At 42.6% G+C, this 19,373-nt stretch overlaps 1 protein-coding gene across 2 annotated transcripts in view; it reads left to right on the plus strand.

Moving 5' to 3' along the window:
• The window catches only part of SH3RF1 (SH3 domain containing ring finger 1), a 180,752-nt gene that overhangs the window by 94,924 nt on the left and 66,455 nt on the right, over positions 1-19,373 (plus strand). For both annotated transcript variants that reach the window (XM_056560968.1, XM_056560974.1), the window contains exon 3: positions 12,275-12,550. In XM_056560968.1, the coding sequence (XP_056416943.1) occupies positions 12,275-12,550 (276 nt within the window). The remainder of the gene's footprint in view (positions 1-12,274; positions 12,551-19,373) is intronic.

The following is a 19,373-nucleotide window of genomic DNA, read 5'->3' on the forward strand; positions in this document are numbered from 1 at the left end:
GTGGAAGCTGTCTTATAGACGGAATCCATTACTAAGCCATGGCTTAGCGTTAGCCCCAAAATCAGCTAGCGTTAACCCCCAATTATTTCTCCCCGGTACTCCTGGGCCTTGGCGGTAACAGGCTGGTGTTATTTAGGCTGGGTAGGGCCAGCTACAATGGTCCTCGCCCACCCTGGTAACATCAGGCTGTTGCTGCTTGGTTGGTAACTGGCTCATAATGAAAAAATGGGGGTACCACACACGTTTTTTTTTTTTAAGTTTTTTTTTTTTTAAGTTTTTTTTTTAAATAATTAAAAAAATGCATAGGGTTCCCTCTATTTTCAGTATCAGCCAGATACCAGCCAAGCAGCAACAGCCTGACGTTACTGGCCCTCCCCAGCCTAAATAACGCCAGCCTGTTCCACTTAGGCCCAGGAGCACCATTTTTGCTACGGGCTCTTCCCGGCACCCCTGTGGTGGTGGGTACCGGGTAATAATTAGACGTTAGGGTTAGCTGATTTTGGGACTAACGCTAAGCCCTGGCATAGTAATGGATTTAATCTATAAGACGTCTTCCACTACTAAGCCTGAAAATTCAATTTAAAAAAACACAACACATTGGAAAAAAATGTATTACAAAAAACACTCCCCCGCAGCCCTTGTTAACTATTTTATTGAAATTAAAAAAATGCTAGTCATCGTCGCAGTCCACCGAATCTGACGTAGTCCTCTGCATTCAGGTATCTGAAATGAGAAGAAAAGAAAAACAAGAAATACGGGTTAGTAAATTTTTTGCGCTCTTCCCTGGGGAGTACACACATAATGCAGCATGTTCATAAACAGGGAGCTTCCAATTGTTGCTAGACTAACACTCCCATCATGGGGGCTGTAGTTAAGCAACAGCTGGAGTCTCCATGTTTGGGAACACACTACCAGAAAGACTCTGTTCCCATTATGCATTATCAGAGCTCTGGTCTCCCGGCGGCGGGGATTATGAATTATGAGCATTAAGCGCTGCGGAATCTGTAGGCGCTATATAAATAAAATTATTATTATTATTATGAGCAGTGTATACAGGAGCCGTCGGGCTGCGCAGTGTAGCCGCATGTTCCGCCGGCTTTTACAGTTAATAAATGCAGATCACAGCGGGTCTCTGGAGAATGACCCGGTGCGATCTGTACCTCAGCCCCTGGACTATAATTCCCATCATGGGCAGAGTCTGTCAATGATGGGAGTAGTAGTCCTAACTGTCCCAAAATAGTTAATATAATTCTCAGATGCTTTAGAACATTTTGGTACATGTCCTCCGAGGTGGTGTATATTTGCGCAAGAAAAGTGCATTTGCGCAAAAAAAAAATACACGCAAATTCGATTCTACGGTAGAAAGTGCTCTAAGGTAAACTTAATCATAGACATGGCTATGAATAATTCTATCAGGTTTTGCGGAGGAAAAAAACGCAAAAGAAACTTTTGCGCAAATTTTTGCGTAAAAAAATTGACAAAAAGAAAAGCTCTATATACAATAATAAATTCCCCCCCCCCATTGGGTTTTATATATATAGATGTGCCTCATGATAGGTTGTGTCTTCTTGACTCCTGTAAGATTAATCTATGTGTATAAAGTAATGATTCTCTTTAAGGAGAACCAGTGGGAAGGTATGAAGATATTAGGCTATGCTCTCTGGGAAATATATGGTATTTTCCCATACAGATGAGATCAATTTGCATATTTTTTCATGGAGCAATATCTTCCAAGCGGTTGTCCCTGTGTGTGCTCCAGTGAGACTGTTTATATGGAACCCCATGTAGCTAGCCACAACGCTGCCATGTGCTGATAAGGACCTGCAGGCTGAAAGAGATCTTTTCAATTACACCTGGACAGAATCATGATATATAGATATATTTTTTTAACTATAGTTTTTTTTTCTACTTTTATGTCACACTGGAAGCATCCATAATGGTATAGCGACCAATGAGGCCTTAGCTTTTATTTCTATGGGCAACAATGACATTTTTACTGTTAAACCATTCTGATAAATTATTTACATTTATTAATTTCATTATGTCCATAATTATGTCCATTTTCTGTAGAAACTGTTGCATACTTGGCCTCTAAGGCCACAAAATTAATAGGAAAATTCACTTATAACTAAAACAAGCTATGATTCCAACTGTGTTTAACACAGCTAAATGCTTTCTCAGCGCATATACAGTAAGGTCATAGTCACAAGTCGTAAACACTGTAAATAGTAAACACGGGCAGACATTCCGCACATTTGATTTATCCGGCGGGTGCTAGGACCTCTCAGAAATGCTCTGGCAAAGATGGCAATGCATTTCTGATCGAAATCTGCAGAAAGAATAGACATGTATATTATTTCTGCGGACACCGGAATCAGGATTTCCACGGCAGAAACATTCTAAACATTGGTCATAGGATCAATACACAACATTATCTGCAGAGAACATGTTCCTGTTTAATGGCGTTCTTTGTTTTGGGCACTCTTTATGTTAAATTCACAACGGATTTCCCTTTATTAACATACCCTAAGGGTGCGTTCACATGTGCGTATTTTTGCTGCAGATCTTCAGCATATTTGCTGTAACAGATGTTGCTACCCATTGAAGTCAATGGGCAGCAAAATCTGCAGCAGCAAGTCTGCAGCAGATCTGCAACAAAAATATGCACGTGTGAACATATCCTAAGGGTGCGTTCACACGTGCATATTTTCTGCTGCAGATTTAACTGCCCATTGAAATCAATGGGCAGCAAAAATATGCACAATATTTCCTGTGGAATTTCTGCAGCAATCTGCAGCAGATTTTGCTACCATTGACTTCAATGGGTCAGCCGAAAATCCGCAATAGATGCAGATTTGCAGATTTGCCTTGGACCCATTGAAGTCAATGGTAGCAAAATCTGCTGCAGATTTTCCACAACAAATACGCTCAGAGATACCGCAGGTAATCCGCCTGTGTGAACTCACGTTTATAGTGCATATGAAAATAGGTTTTTGAAACTGGAAAATCACTTTAAGGAGCCATGTCAGAGGTTGTAAAGTTGATATTTTCATCCGATTCCCTTACAGGTGACCTTGGGCCCCTATTCCTTAAATTTCATAGATTTGCTTAATTTTAATGATAGAATGAGGGAAGGAAACTCGACCATTTATTTGCTAAAAAAAAAAACCTTGACATTTCTGAAGAGAGGGTACAATAATAATGTGATTATGCTTCTGTTACTCACAGTTTAGGTTTAAGATTTTTCCATGTTGCTGGCAAGGAAAAAATGGCAGCTGCAACCTGTGGGTAGACTGCTGGGAGTTGTTTTTTCACTATTCTGCCTCTTTCATGTGAAGCCAAGTGAAAGGCTGCAGTGAAATGTAAACTCAGCAGATCTTCAAGAGCCTGTTGTCTGAGGGTGGAAAAGGGGGCTACAGGCAAAGTGCAGGCCATGGCTCAGCTTTGTTTTCATCCTCAGGACAGATATGATCACTGCATTCATTTTGTACAAACATCTCTTTATTTTTCTCAAATTCATTTTATATACTTCCTAAATACAGTTGTATGTAGTAGTAGTAAATGGCACAAAAAAAAAAGTTTTTTGTTTTCTGAAAACTTGGCCTGCACGTTAAGAGAAAAACTTTATAGAATGAGAGTTAACGGAGCACTGCTTCTTTTTTTAATTTTTTTTACATTAGTTACATGCTCGTTTGTTATACAAGAGGCCTGGGCCTAAGGGGCGCAGTGATTTTCTAGGTTATTTTTATGGCTTACTTCATTTTTGTTGTTCTTGCTGCAGGTGAGTTACATAAGCTTCACTTTATTCAACTAATAAGATATTTATTTGCAAGCAAAATTCATTTTTCATTTAATAATATATACCTATAGTTTTCTTACAGTGTTTTGTTTAAAGGGGTTCTCCACCATATGGAGATTTTAGTACGTACCTGGCAGGAAGGATCTGCGCTTGTCTTGGGGCTAAATGGCTATGTCATGAGATTACCATAATACTGTGGCTAGCTGTTTGTGAACTTGTATTTCCTGTTTGACTTAGGTTTTTTTGACTACAAATCCCACAATTCCATTTTCCTCCCTCTCACACATCAGCCAGCCCACCCATTGAAACAAAAGCCCTGTGGTTTTCAATCAGGGTGCCTACAGCTGTTACATTAGTTGCAGATTGATCTCTCTCCCACCAAGTTATCGCTCCACCCACTGAAGCAGACCGGCTCCCTGTCATCAGCTGACTAGTGAGTCAGGTCTCGGCCGCATTGCAAGCTGGGAAAAATCCGAGACCACAGTCATTTTGTATACTGTTAAAAATAAATATTGGGGTGAAAATCAAATAAGAATTGTGAGAAAACCGTCACACACAGGTACAGACGGTATATTATGAACTACACTAACTTTACAGCCCCTGTAGCATCACGTAAAGTGCTTATGTCAGAGAGGAGCAGCTGGATGGAACTGTCTCATTGCTATATTTATCATCTGAACAAACATCTAAAGGTGCCCATACACCTTTATCTAAACCCCCTTTAACTGAGCCCGTAACTGTCTTTCATAGGTACATGGCCTCCTCCTGACTCTTTGACAGGTTATTTTCACCACGTTACCCTTTTGTTTTTGGAGGGATAAGTTGTCGCCAGAGTAACATGGCGGCTTACTCCCGAACTTTCATGTGTGTGAGGAGGTTAGGAAAGATAACTGTTCTGCAGACAGTTAGGCTAGAGTTACATATCTGCGGCATTCGGCTCCAGCGAAACTGGGTGAAAATTGCCACAACTGATGCCATAGCTGATGCCAGAAGTGCATCAGCTGTGCATCCCCTGGCATCCATTGTTTGTGATTGCCGGACGGGGAAACTTAGATAGAGGAGTACAGCCATCTGGCGTCAATACTGAGAGGCCGGATGATTGTGAACTGTCCCATTCAAATGAATGGGATCAGTTCTTGCTTCATTTTCCCATTGGTGCATTTTTTGCTTGAACCGTGAGTCATTGGGTCAGTCCCTGGTGACTTTACCCCGTCCTGCCAACATTAATAAATCCCTCCCTATATCCAAACAAGGAGATATTTATCAGTCAAGGCTGGAGGTGGTGGAAGACAACGGGGGACCACTCAATGACTAGTCGGGGCAGCGTAAAGTTAATGACGGATTCCATTTCAGGAAAGTAGATATACGTGCTGGAAAACAAGGCTGCTCCTCACAAAACTTCACTCTAGACCTTTGGGCAAAATGTTTTTTCACCAGAAGTCCAAAGCAAGAAAAAAAAAATACTCTCAAATGTGTTGATATCTTTTTTAGTATATTAATGCCCTCCAGTATTCCTTTCTTCAGTATGATTTGAGCTAGTGAACTAGGGGGTAGCAATGTTTTATACACTTAGCAGTATTCTTCAACACCAATACAATCTTGTTCTTGCTTTTTAAAATGGTATTGTCAAATTCTACTCACAGAAACCAGGAGCCATGAGGGCACCATGACTGCCAATTATTAGGGTCTGTGTTCTGTGCAGGTGGCATGGAGAGAGGAGGGCTTCATTGCAGATTTTAAACAGTCTGTGAAATTGCCCGTCATATGGGTGATCCTGGCACAGCTTCAGGTTGTCCTGGGAGTGACTGCTGGGTGTAAGATTTGTCTCAATCACATGGCTGCTATGTAGCCCTAACGTACTGTACAAATAAAGCTGAATGCCGACAGTCTGCTATAAACTGGCATTAGACATGGGATTGTTGGCAGAGATCTAGTCTGCTGAACTTTCACACTTAAGCTGGCCTGTTAAATCTGCCCAATTAATTGCCATCTGAAACTTTTTTAGGCTGGCAGTGATCCCATGTCTAGGGTCAGCTTTAAAGTGTAAAAGTTCAGCAGAGGATGTGTCCGGCCTACAGATAGCTGTGGTCTCGTTTGTTACAGACTTGGATTGTACTTCGGAACTTAGCAGAGCTAGTAAAAGACTCTTTCAGAACAGATCTTCTCTTTGAGGGAGAGGAATATGCATCTCAATGCGTCTATTCAAGGGAAGAATTTTTTTCTCTCCTTTTGCATAGAGAAGTGCAAATTTGAAACAAGGACATAGAAAGAGGTAGAGTCGGCTCTCAATAGGCCAACCTGTGAACAACCAAATGGATTTGGCTTCCCATGTCTGTCTTTATTAGGCATGTACCATTGAGCTGCCAAAGAGCTATGTGGAGGTACTGTGGTTGTTTCTATATGAAATGGCTATTGGGGACATTTATCAATGTTTGCTTATGTATTCCTTTTTTTAGTTCTTTTTTTCTTACAATTTTTTTGCTTATGTGTGACGGATTTATCAACTGCTTTCAGCCTGCTTGATAAATTTCTTTCAGGTAAGCAATTTTTATATATTTTTTGCTTTGGTAGTGGCTTTTTTTACTCCATGTCTGAGCTGGAGTAAATTTAGTAGGCTTTTTCATGTGATGCAACTTTTTTGTGACTTTCGCACTTTGCTTTGATAAGCAAGTTTCTTTTTTTTTGCTTACGGCACTGCACAATTAAAAAGTCACACAAAAAATAGAGTAGTCGCACATGCGACTTGTTTGCGACAATTTTTAGCAAAAAAAAAAAAAGACTAAATGCTTTGATAAATGTCCCCCTATGTGTCCAGTCACTAACACACATTAGCAGATCATTTCAATGAGCCTGTAGTCAGTGCTACATTACTTATGTGTAGCCAGTATACTGACCGCTGCATTTTCCTATACAGGAAATTAATAATTCGCAATATAGCATGTACTATAAAGCATAACCTGTAAAGGTGACCACCCAAAATCTGGTCTGGGTGAGGGGGTGGCATACTCGAAGAAGTGGTCTTTTGTAGAGGTTTCACTGTAAATATGGCCATCACAAAGCACAAGAAAATTGTGGAAGGTGTAATGATGGTGTACTTGTGGCCTTTATTGTATAGAATAATGTGTAGAACAATGTCTGCTGAAAATGAATAGTGCACAGTTTTTTGTTTTTTTTATAGCATTATTAAGCTGCCCATACACCATATAATGTGGACAAAATTGCTCAATTTTGAATATTTCAGGCAATAGTTACCTGTAAATTACCTGTGAATGTCAAATTCAACAAATCAATTGCCACTTTGCAAAGTCTGGTATGATTTAAAAAGGAAAAAAAAAACTGTGATTTGCCAGTACTGTAGTCTGGCATGTTGCTGATGGGATCGTTCAATGGACAATTTCATGAAATAGTGATTGGTCTTGTAGTAGCCAATTAAAGTAACACGTGCATAGTTGGCTAAAGGGTTACTCCGCTCTTGGACATCGTATCCCCTATCTAAAAGATAGGGAATAAAATGTCTGATCGTGGGGTTCCGACCTCTGGGACCCCCCACCATCTCCGTGCAGCACCTGGAGTTCTGAACATTGTTTATAATGCTTGGTGCGGTCGGCTTGGTTGGGATGTCACGACCATGCCCCCTCCATTCATCTGGCATGGAGTCACAAGGGTGCATGACGTGACTTCACGATCACGGCCGTCCGCACCAAGCGTTCTAAACATCATGTTCAGATCCCCGGGTGCTGCATGGAGATTGAGGGGGGCCCAGAGGCTTGACACCCGCGATCAGACATCTTATCCCCCTATCCTTTGAATAGGGGATAAGATTTCTAGGGGCAGAATACCCCTTTAAGTGCAGCATATGCCATTGTTTACCTATACCTTGGCATAAGGCCTTATTTTTGGACATAGTGATGTTAAAGGGGTAGTCCAGTGGAGAAAAACGTATCCCCTATCCTAAGGATAGGAGATAAGTTTCAGCAGTCAGGGGGTCTGACAGCTGGAGCCCCCCCGCGATCTCTCTGTACTGGGCCCCAGCTCGCTTGCCAGATAGCGCGTGTTGACCACTGCACGAAGCAGCGGCCGACACGCCCCCTCAATACAACTCTATGGCAGAGCCGGAGATTGCCAAAGGAGATCGCGGGGGGCCCCAGCGGTCGGGCCCCCCGCGATCTGAAACTTATCCCCTATCCTTAGGATAGGGGATACGTTTTTCACCACTGGATATCTCCTTTAACCTGGGCCCGTTGAGTGCTGTTGTTGTCTGCTATGCAAGGGATCCTATGAGGTATGTTCGACTACTTTGATAAAGCAGATAAAACAACAAGGGTGTAAACCCTGCCTAAGTTTGAGGTATATGTATATCTACAAGGTAAACCCCAAGAGCTTTTAATGAATAATGTTTCTGATACAATATTGACCTTTTTCTCATTGAAAAACCGATATAATGAGTTCATCAGAAATCTTTTCCCAATGAGCTGTGGGATGCCGCTGATACTTTGTTCACTTTTAGACTAAACAGAAACGTCCCTATTCAATGATGTATGTAAAGCTTAAGTATCTGTTTTCATAGCTCTGCTGATTACTTCTTGGAGAGAAAAATTCTAAAAGTCTGTGGAATTTTAAGAATGAGAGTTTTTTTTAATTAAAAGGTGAAAGCTTAAACCTCATGCAAAGTTGTTAGAGGGAAATACCTTAGGACAGTTGTAAGATATTGTCTGGGTAAAACCTGGACAATATCAATATTTGAATAGCGTGAGCTGAAGGTTAAAGGGGTGCTGAGCTGCCCCAGCGTTCGAAACATTTTATTCCGAACGCTTGGAGTGGGCAGCAGGGGTCATGACATCACCACCACGCCCCTCATGATGTCATACCATGCCTCCTCAATGCAAGTCTATGACAGGGGGCATGGCATCCGCCATGCCCCCTCTCATAGACTTGCATTGAGGGGGCGTGGTGTGACATCACAAGGGGTGTGGCCATGACATCACGACTCCCACTCCCAGCGGTCTACACGAACGCCAAGTGCTGCACAGAGATCGTGGGGATCCCAGCAGCGGGACCCCCGTGATCAGACATCTCATCCCCTATCCTTTGGATAGGGGATAAGATGTCTAGGGGCAGAGTACCCCTAGAGGACCTTTGGTGTTTTTGAAAAAACAAAACAAAAAAAACCTCCATATGTCATGATTTGTACTCACTGCGCCACCGTTTCAGTGATGGACACAATAATATAGAGGTCATTCAGCTATGACCATTCAGTGGACTGAAATTAGAAGTTTCTAATGCATTGGCAGAAATCAACCCAAAATATCAGATAAGCCGTATAGGCTTTCTGTTTTGTGGGATTTGTCCAGCTGTGATATGCAAGTGATTCCCTGTAAATATGCTTTATGTAAAAAGTGTCCGGAAACAATATAATGCATGTCGAGCATCCTATGAATAGACATCAGTCCTTCCTATAGGATTTCCTCCAACGTGTTGCCTTTGTAATTTGTTGTCAGATTTGGAATTAACTAGTATAATGTCCCATGTGTTGATGGCAGGATTTCCTGGATAGGTAATCTACAACAGCTTTAATGTAACCAATGTGATTACTTGTGACTACATGATGGATGAATGCATACGGATTGCTCCAGAAAGCGTGAAGTACATATGGTAACTTTGTTCCTCTATTTCCACCACCACATGTGAAATCCGCCATCTGCCAGATTTGGAGAGCTTGGTTAAATGCAATAAAATTAATGAATATGGGAAGTTGATACTGTATTATTTGCTTTCAAGTTTACTGCTGTAAAGGAGATCTGCTATAGATTTCCTTCCATAGGAAAGAGCTCGTGGTGTTGAAATCTAGGAGGACACATTTCTTTTAGATCCTTGTTTATGGAATAACACAACCACCAAAGGGCTAGTGATTCGTATAATAGGAGAACATATGGAGAGCACATTCTGACTTTTTATTTCCAATGTCGGCTGCAGGATGCTAAATGCTTGGCAGTCCAAAAATGTTGTCAAGTTCCATGAATGGTTGTCACTTCTAGATTTACAAGTCTGTCTTGATAATGACTTGAATCGCTGTGTGCACAGGATGGCGTATTTGGATGGGACAGCCGGTTCACACGTTTAAATCAATAGTTTTTATGTTGTGATCATTAAATACATTTCAAAAAAGCTCACTATGTCTAGATTATGGTTACACTAGATTGCTGTTGTTCACTTAAAGGGGTACTCTGGTGGAAAAAAAATTTTTTCTTTCTTTTAAATCACCTGGTGCCAGAAAGTTAAACAGATTTGTAAATTACTTTCTCAATCCTTCCAGTACTTATCAGCTGCTGTATAATACTGAGGAAGTTCTTTTCTTTTTGAATTTCTTTTCAGTCTGACCAAAGTGTTCTCTGCGGACACCACTGTCCATGTCAGGAACTGTCCAGAGTAGGAGAGGTTTGCTATGGGGATTTGCTCCTGCTCTGGACAGTTCCTTACATGAACAGAGGAGAGCATTGTGGACAAACAGAAAAGAAATTCAAAAAGAATAGAACTTCCTCTATAGTATACAGCAGCTGATAAGTACTGGAAGGATTAAGATTTTTAAATAGAAGTATTTTACAAATCTGTTTAACTTTTTGGCACCAGTTGATAAAAAAAAAATTAGTTTTCCACCGAAATACCCCTTTAAGGCTATGACAAGGGTGCAGTGTTGGGGAACCTTTTTCAGGCTTCTCTATTTCTGTGAGGGGCACTCAACATGGGGCTGTTGGACCCATGGGCAGTTTGGACCTATACATTATCCTCTAGCAAAAAAATTCAGCCTCAAATTTTTTGGTTGGCCCATGTGGTACACACAAAAAACACCAGTATGAACAGACACTTTTTTTTTGCCAAAAAATATACATAGATTGACAGTTATAATATAGTATATAGAATTCACAGACAAATAATTTATGTTTCAAGAGCAGAGTGGACACCTGTAGATGGTCTCTGGGTCAACAGAAAGGCTAAGAACTCACTCAATGTCGGTTAAGAACCTATTTCAGGATTGGAAATCTAGGCTGTAATGCAGTGGTTCTTAATCTGGGTTCGATTGAACACCAGGGGTTCGATGAGTCAGTTCCAGGGGTTCGGTGGGGGAAGTCACAACAGGACAGGCAAACCAAGCAATTGCTCGGGGCCTCGAGCAGAGCCGGTGTTTGCCGGTCCTGTAGCGACGGGGCAATTCCCCCCATCACTATTAACTCCCTGCGGCCCCGCGTTAAGTTTAAAAATGCAGGGCCACCGGGACATAGCGCACGCCGGGACATCACTGACGTCCTGTGCGTGTGCCAATGGAAATTAAGGTGCCGAGGACGGGAGGATAGAGAAGGAGGAAGACGCGTGCTGGCCAGCTTGGTAAGTGACCAGCAGCACGTCATCTTCAGTGCTCCAACCACCGGTCCCGAGACCTACTGCTATAGCCGGATCGGTGGTCGGAGCACTGAAGTGGGCAATACACAGACATACAGCCTCCAGCCATACACTGTATATGGCTGGAGCCTGTATGTCTGTGAGGGAACACTGCCTACATCAATGGTCTTCAACCTGTGGACCTCCAGATGTTGCAAAACTACAACTCCACAGGTTGAAGACCACTGGCCTATATAATGTGGGGGAACACTGCCTGCCTAATGTGGGGGAACACAGCCTGCGCCTAATGTGTCTTAATGGTTTTGTTCTTCAATGGTTTTGTTCATTTTGTGCACCTATGTATAAATATATACCTCCTATGTTTTGAATTTGAAAACATCATATTTTATTTTTCCAATTAAGAGGGGTTCGGTGAATGCGCATATGAAACTGGTGGGGTTCAGTACCTCCAACAAGGTTAAAGGGGTACTCCGGTGAAAACCTTTTTTCTTTTAAATCAACTGGCTCCGGAAAGTAAAACAGATTTGTAAATTACTTCTATTAAAAAATCTTAATCCTTCCTGTACTTATTAGCTGCTGAATACTACAGAGGAAATTATTTTCTTTTTGGAATGCTCTCTGATGACATCACGAGCACAGTGCTCTCTGCTGACGTTATTATAATAATAATAATAATAAGTGTATTTATTGTTGTCCTTAGTGGGATTTGAACCCAAGGCCCCAGCACTGCAAGGTAGCAGTGCTAACCACTGAGCCACCATGCTGCCCTTAGCATACATCAGCTATGCACGGTTGCTAAAATGGACAGAGATGTCAGCAGAGAGCACTGTGCTCGTGATGTCATCAGTGTTCCAAAAAGAAAGGAATTTCCTCTGTAGCAATCAGCAGCTAATAAATACTGGAAGGATTAAGATTTTTTAATAGAAGTAATTTACAAATATGTTTAACTTTCTGCCACCAGTTGATTTAAAAGAAAAAAGGTTTTCACCGGAGTACCCCTTTAAGAACCACTGCCCTAATGCATTTACAAGTGTAGAAATGTTCTTGATGTTAATATGTACTTTTTTTTTTTTTTTTCAGGGTGTACCTCAGTTACCATGTGCCAAAGCTTTGTACAATTATGAAGGGAAAGAACCTGGAGACCTGAAATTCAACAAGGGCGATATTATTGTGCTTCGCCGACAGGTTGATGAGAATTGGTATCACGGAGAAATCAATGGAGTCCATGGCTTTTTCCCGACCAATTTTGTGCAGATTATAAAGCCTTTACCTCAACCTCCGCCTCAATGTAAAGCACTTTATGACTTTGAAGTGAAAGACAAGGAAGCTGACAAGGACTGCTTGCCCTTCTCTAAGGTAGATACATTTCAGAAACCTTAGCCATAGAGATTAGTGATGGTTCACGTGCTTATAGTAAAGTGATTTTGGTTATTGGGAATATTTCTGTCTTGTTTTCTTTTAGATGAATTGATATAATATATACTCAGAGGAAACATGCTATGGGTATCACTGTGACACTTTAAAATAAGAATATAACAAATGAATATCATATCATACATAGTTTAAACAAGTTGTCTGGGATTAAGAGAAAAAGGTGTGTCGCTTTCTTGTCCATGGGCTGGATCTGGTATTGCAGCTCTACTATTAAATTACTGGAATACCAGACACAAACCATGAATAGTAGTGGCGGGTCTCTGGGCAAAAAGCAGACAGTTTGTTGTAATCTCAGACAATACCTCATTCCTCCACTTTTTAGGTTTCACTTAATTTTCACTTAATTTAACTAAATTGAATAACTTTAAAAACTGTTGGATTTGCTTATTTTGATTAATTTAGAACCTTATTTTCTTAAAATCTGCTTTCGGAATTCTGCTATGTCTGCATATTTCTTCTTTCTATGGATAGTTGTGTGAACTAGATGCCAAAATGCATTGCTCTCTGGTGATTGGAAAGCAGCAGAATTCTGAATGTAGCTTTATGAATGTAGTCAATGTTGCACATGACAAATGCCCTCTGACCCTGACTACTCTTCCCTAGGATTTGATCCTGGTCTTTATGAGATACCTTACAATTATAATTTATTCCCAACATGCACTGGAAACACTCCACTTAGCACTGGCACAAAGATCTTACTTATAGACCCAGTGGGCCCATTACTCCAAGTTACAGATAACCTATTATTTCCACTAGGACATGCTAAACACTTATTCTTATGCAGTACTTAAAGGGGTACTCTGCCCCTAGATATCTTATCCTCTATCCAATGGATAGGGGATAATATGTCTGATCGCAGGGGTGCAGCGCCGGAGGCTCGTGACATCATGGCCACTCCCCCTCAATGCAAGTCTATGGGAGGGGGTGTGATGGCAGTCACGCCTCCTCCCATAGACTTGCATTGGGGGGCGTGGCCGTGATGTCACATGCAATCACAAGCCTCTGCCCTGCATCGCCAGTCATCCGGCATGGAGCACCAGATGTCTGGGGTGCCGCAGCCGAGATCGCGGGGGTCCTTTGGGATATGGGATAAGATATCTAGGGGCGGAGTACCGCTTTAAATATAACCCATACTCTTTAACCAGATTTTCTTAAGCCCTACAGCTCCTCAGGTCAGTGTTGCCTGATAACTCCCATTACACTTAGTCTACTCTAATACTCTCAACTTCAACGTTTCCTCCAAACCTTTTTGCCCAAATGCCAAAGGAGATTCGCCTGCTATACCATCACTTGACTTCACTCATACCCTTCAAACTGGAACGCGTCAACATGGGTTACCACTTCTTAACTTTACCACTGAATTATCATTCTCTTGAATGATTTCCAGGTCCTCCATGGTCTCCGCCAATTCCTTTCCCAACCTCTTGTCCCCAAATATTAGTTTTTCATTATATAATGCTATATATCTGGTTATCTCTTTATATATATTTTTTTGAGAACTTTTGAATTCGAACTTCCAGTAATGTAAAATCCAAACCAGATAAGTGAGGGATTTGCCAGATCACTCACCTCGGTTTGCAGATCTAAACTGTGCGATATTGTAGAAATACCGTATTTTTCGCCATATAACACGCTCCGGCATATAAGACGCACCCAATTTTAAAGGAGGAAAATCTAGAAAAAAAAAAGATTTTGAACCAAATATAATGTAAAGTATAGGACAGTGATCTTCAACCTGCAGACCTCCAGATGTTGCATAACTACAACTCCCAACATGCCAGGCGTTGTAGTTTTGCAACATCTGGAGGTCCGCAGGTTGAAGACCACTGGTATAGGAGGTACTACTCACGTGTCCCCGCCGCTCCGGACCTGTCACCGCTGCCCTTGATGTCACCCTCCATCGCTGTCGCCGCGTCCCCGTCACTCCGGAACAGCTCTGCTGCCCGGTATCCTCGCTCTCTGTCGCTGCCATCACGTCGCTACACACGCCACTCCTATTGGATGGCATGCGCGACGGCGTGATGAGGATGAAGGAGAGCGCCGGCCATGCAGGGGATCCCGGCACGGAGCAGTCATTCGCCGATCGGACACCGAGGAGGCAGGTAAGGTGCCTCCCGGTGTCCTGTAAGCTGTTCGGGACGCCGCGATTTCACCGCGGCGGTCCCGAACAGCCCGACTGAGCAGCCGGGTTAGTTTCACTTTCGCTTCAGACGCTGCGGTCAGCTTTGATCGCCGTGTCTGAAGGGTTAATACAGGGCATCACCGCGATCGGTGATGTCCTGTATTAGCCGCGGGTCCCGGCCATTGATAGCCGCGGGTCCCGGCCATTGATAGCCGCAGGGACCGCCGCGATAGGACAGGGTTTTAATGTGTATTTGCCGTATAAGACGCACCAACTTTTCCCCCCAGTTTTGTGGAAGAAAAAGTGCGTCTTATATGGCGAAAAATACGGTATATTCCACTTTAAAATGTAGCCAAAGCAGAGCTTTTATTTTGATGGTTTTATTTTGATGGTCATGTTTAATATACAGGTAAAATATGTTTTTTTTTTTCTTTTTTTTTCAAACCAACAAAACATTACCATGTAAAAAGAGTTTAAGGCTGGAAACACTCTAATGTATTACTGCCCATATGGAGAGTCTTTTCACATCAGTGATCATGAAAGATCCATAAAGACCCAGATAAATCGCACATTAGTGAAGAGTTTGGTGAACTTAGAATAACCTCTTCCCAGCAGGGAAAGGTAATGTTTTCAGGCATGGTAAAGGCAGTGTTGTCTTTAGATCCCATGTGTTTGTTTCTGTTCTTTCAGGGTTTGTTCTTGCACTTACGCATAGAAGTTTGTTTAGTAGATTTAGACATGCGGGTGGCAGGGGCTTCCGAAGTCTCTCACCAACCCCATTTGACTTTCAATGATATGGATTGCTGAGACTTGGCGAGATGAATAATCCAATGTGATCATATCTTCTAGGCTGAAAACAGTCCGACATGTGTATATAAGTAATGTTCAGTCATGCTGGGAGTTGTAGTTATGCAACAACTGGAGATACACTATGGGGACTAAAAAATTGTGAGGAAAAATATGTAAAAACAAAAAGTGATAAATCGACCTAAAAGACCCTTCTCCAAATGTCGGCTCCAAAAACTGATATACTGGAGGTATTAAAGAAATACAATAGGAACACCTATATCTGTGTGCGCACAGAGAAAGAAAAAACCTCCAAACTGGATAGTATATAGAAATAATTAGCAAATCTTTATTGATATATCATGATAAAAAACAATACATCTTAAAACAAAAGGATCACACAAAGTGGAGAAAATGCATGTATTTACACATAGGGGTACTGGGATGAAAGTCCTGAGAAAGTACAATACTGTGTGTCTGTGGGATAATAGTGCTACAGAGAGAAGCAATTACCGTATATACTCGAGTACAAGCCGAACCGAATATAAGCCGAGGCCCCTAATTTCACCCCAAAAACCCAGGAAAAGTTATTGACTAGACTATAAGCCTAGGGTGGGAAATACATCATCCCCCCATGTCATCATCCAGACCCCCGTCATCATCCAGACCCCGTCATCATCCCCCCCCCCTCCTTCATCATCACCGCCTGTCAATCCCTTCATCAGTGGTCTTCAACCTGCGGACCTCCAGATGTTGCAAAACTACAACTCCCAGCATGCCGATGGCTGTCCAGGCATGCTGGGAGTTGTAATTTTGAAACCTCTGGAGGTCCGCAGGTTGAAGATCACTGCGGCCTTCGTCATCATCCAGACATCCCCTTTTAGTTTTCCACTCGCCTCCCCTCGGTGGGAAGGAAGGGTGAGCTGGTCCAGGCCATCTATGCTGCAGGGACCGTGGGGTGGGTTAGTGGTTCCGGGCTGTCCATTTTCACCAGGGGGGCCCACTTCTCTGGGCCCGGCCACGGACTAGTGATGTTGCCTTGATGACGACGCACAGGGACACGCATGAACGTCATTGAAGACCACTGAGAAGGGATTGACAGGCGGAGAGTTCACTCTAGTATAAGCCAAGGGGGGCGTTTTCAGCACGAAAAATCGTGCTGAAAAACTCGGCTTATACTCGAGTATATACAGTAATAGATAGGTTTGAGAAACACAAAGGTAAACTAACACGCATACAGTTGTGGATGTGGATAAAGTGCTGTAGTGCCAAAGGATACAACTCTATAAAGGGCTAAACAGCTCCATAGTAAGAGTCACACAAAAGCCAGCAGAAAATCAGTAAAATTAAAGTGCAGTAGTGCAGTGGGGCACTTGCTTTGCTGATTAAAAGCCCGTGCCCATAGAGAAGTGACATATGAAAAGTAATGTAGCAACAAATACATACAGTAGTCAGGACTCACCCCAGTTCCACATCAAACCTCCGATGCATTTTGCCGGGATGGGCTCCCCCCCCCCCCCCAAGTTGCTAAATAGTTTTTTATTTTTTTCCTCCAATTTCTCCCCAAAAATATTAATTTTTTTATTTCACTGTAGATTTTTTTATTGGTAAAATGAGTGATGTCATTAAAAAGTAAAATTGGTGGTGCACAAAACAAGCCTCATATAGGTCTGTAGGGGGGGAATTGAAAGTCTCATGGTTATTAGAAGGCGAGGAGGAAAAAATTTAAAACCCCCCCCTCCTGGTCCTTAAGGGAATTAATTTACTCCCATTGTTCCGTCCCATGCGGCTGTGCTGCACAATAGAGAAACGCAAGAGCGCCAGAGAGGGTGTAGACTTTACAATACCAGGCCAGACACATGAAATGTGGAGGAGGAATTAATGCTAATTTCTCCCCATTTCATAGTAAATCCCCTCCGAACATGAAATTGGGGGAGTTGGCTTTATGAAATAGGAAGATTGGACATTAAATAGGGGGGGATTTCACCATTTGCTTATTATATTGCAATCACATATCGAAATCACAATATTTACCTCCATAATCATAATCACACATTTTCCTTATATCGTGCAGCCCTAATATGCAGGAAGCCTAGAAGTACAGAATCAACTGAACTTATATTCTGTACACCAATAAAGCCTCTGCCCTGTGATACGCAATGGCTCCTCACTGATCCACGCCTCAATCTAATTTTAACCCTGTACTCCCAGACACACGGTGTATTGTGTATATTGTACTGTGCTTGATTGTTTTAAAATTGTTTGTTTATTCAATCATCATAACATTTATATTATCATGTGACTGCATTTTGTAAAACCTGTAGGTATACCGCAATTACCCTGTTTTTAGTCTGTCTTGACATTTCTCTTCCCTTTGGCAATCATGTTTGTTTGTCTTGGTATATAAAAGGGAAAGCAAACAGCTCTTATGTAGAATGCCAATTTGAGGAAGGCGTACTAACTAGGGATCGACCCATATCGTTTTTTTAGGGCTGATACCGATAATCTGCCACCTTTCAGGCCGATAGCCGATAACTTATACCGATATTTTGGTATTTTGGTAAGTTATCGGCTATTTCAACATACCCCCCCCCAGCGGGGCAGAAGCCGTTGCAGATCAATGATTTAAAGCAGCACTTTGAGCTACAACGGCTTTTGCGGTGCCAGAGACGGCCGCCGCCACCCGTTTCTCTCCCCCTGCCTGTCCTGAGTCTAATCACCACAGTTGCCCCATCTCCTCCCCCCCATCCTCTGCCCACATACTGCCGCCGCTGCCTCATTGCCTCCCCCCATCCTCTGGCCACATACCGCCGCCGCTGCCCCATCGCCTCCCCTCCCATCCTTTGCCCACATACCGCCGCTGCCCCATCGCCTCCCCCCATCCCCGGTGTTATAATTACCTGTTCCCGGGGGTCCGCGATCCTTCTGGCTCCATCGGCGTCCTGTGTTGTCACTGTGTGTACTGACGTAATTACGCAGCGCACAGCAACAGCGCAGGAGCCAGAAGGATCGCGGACCCCCGGGAACAGGTAATTATAACACCGGGGATGGGGGGAGGCAATGGGGGGGGGCAGCGGTGGTGATGGGTGGGGCCGGGCATTATCGGCATATCAGCAAGGTAATTGCCGATACCGATAATGTCCAAAATCGCGATTATCGGCCGATAATATCGGCCAAACCGATAATCGGTCGATCCCTAGTACTAACACCTGAAACGAGTCATTGGTGTATAGAATAAAAGTTTGGTTTATTCTATTCTTCAGCGCTTCCTGCATATTTCTCAGTCTTTAGTCACAGTTCAACCAGCGGCTGTTCCTGAGACCTTCTGGCTTGAACAGATCAACTCCACAAACCACATATTATATAAGGTTATAGGTGGCCATTTTATAGAACCTGCAGAATCCTCCTGTTAGAGAACCCCACTTCTTGGGAAATGCACGAGGTGCCGTCCTCTGGTCTTTTTTTTTCCTTCCCTACAGGCTTGCATTTTTAACATGACAGGCTGTTCACCTGCACTAAATCTGCATGAACCGCATTAAAAAAGGAATGGTCACTTACTTTAAATGGTGAGTTTCATCCCTTATTGGGCTTGCCCTGCCTTCCTGCCTCCTTAATATTTTGCAGTCTGCCCACCCAGTGATGCATATGCAAATATTTTCACTCTGCGGCCTTGCTACACCTGCCAATTCTTCACCATTTAAAGTAAGTGACAACTTTTTTTAATGCTCCTCACCCACACTATAATCCAGTATATTGGATTTAGTACGGGTGAACAGCTGTCAGTTTCTCTTAAGAGGTTAAAGGAAATCTATCATCAGTTTTCCCTACACTAACCTG

This window comes from Hyla sarda, chromosome 1, assembly GCF_029499605.1.
Source record: "Hyla sarda isolate aHylSar1 chromosome 1, aHylSar1.hap1, whole genome shotgun sequence".
In the NCBI taxonomy this organism is placed as follows: Eukaryota; Metazoa; Chordata; class Amphibia; order Anura; family Hylidae; genus Hyla; species Hyla sarda.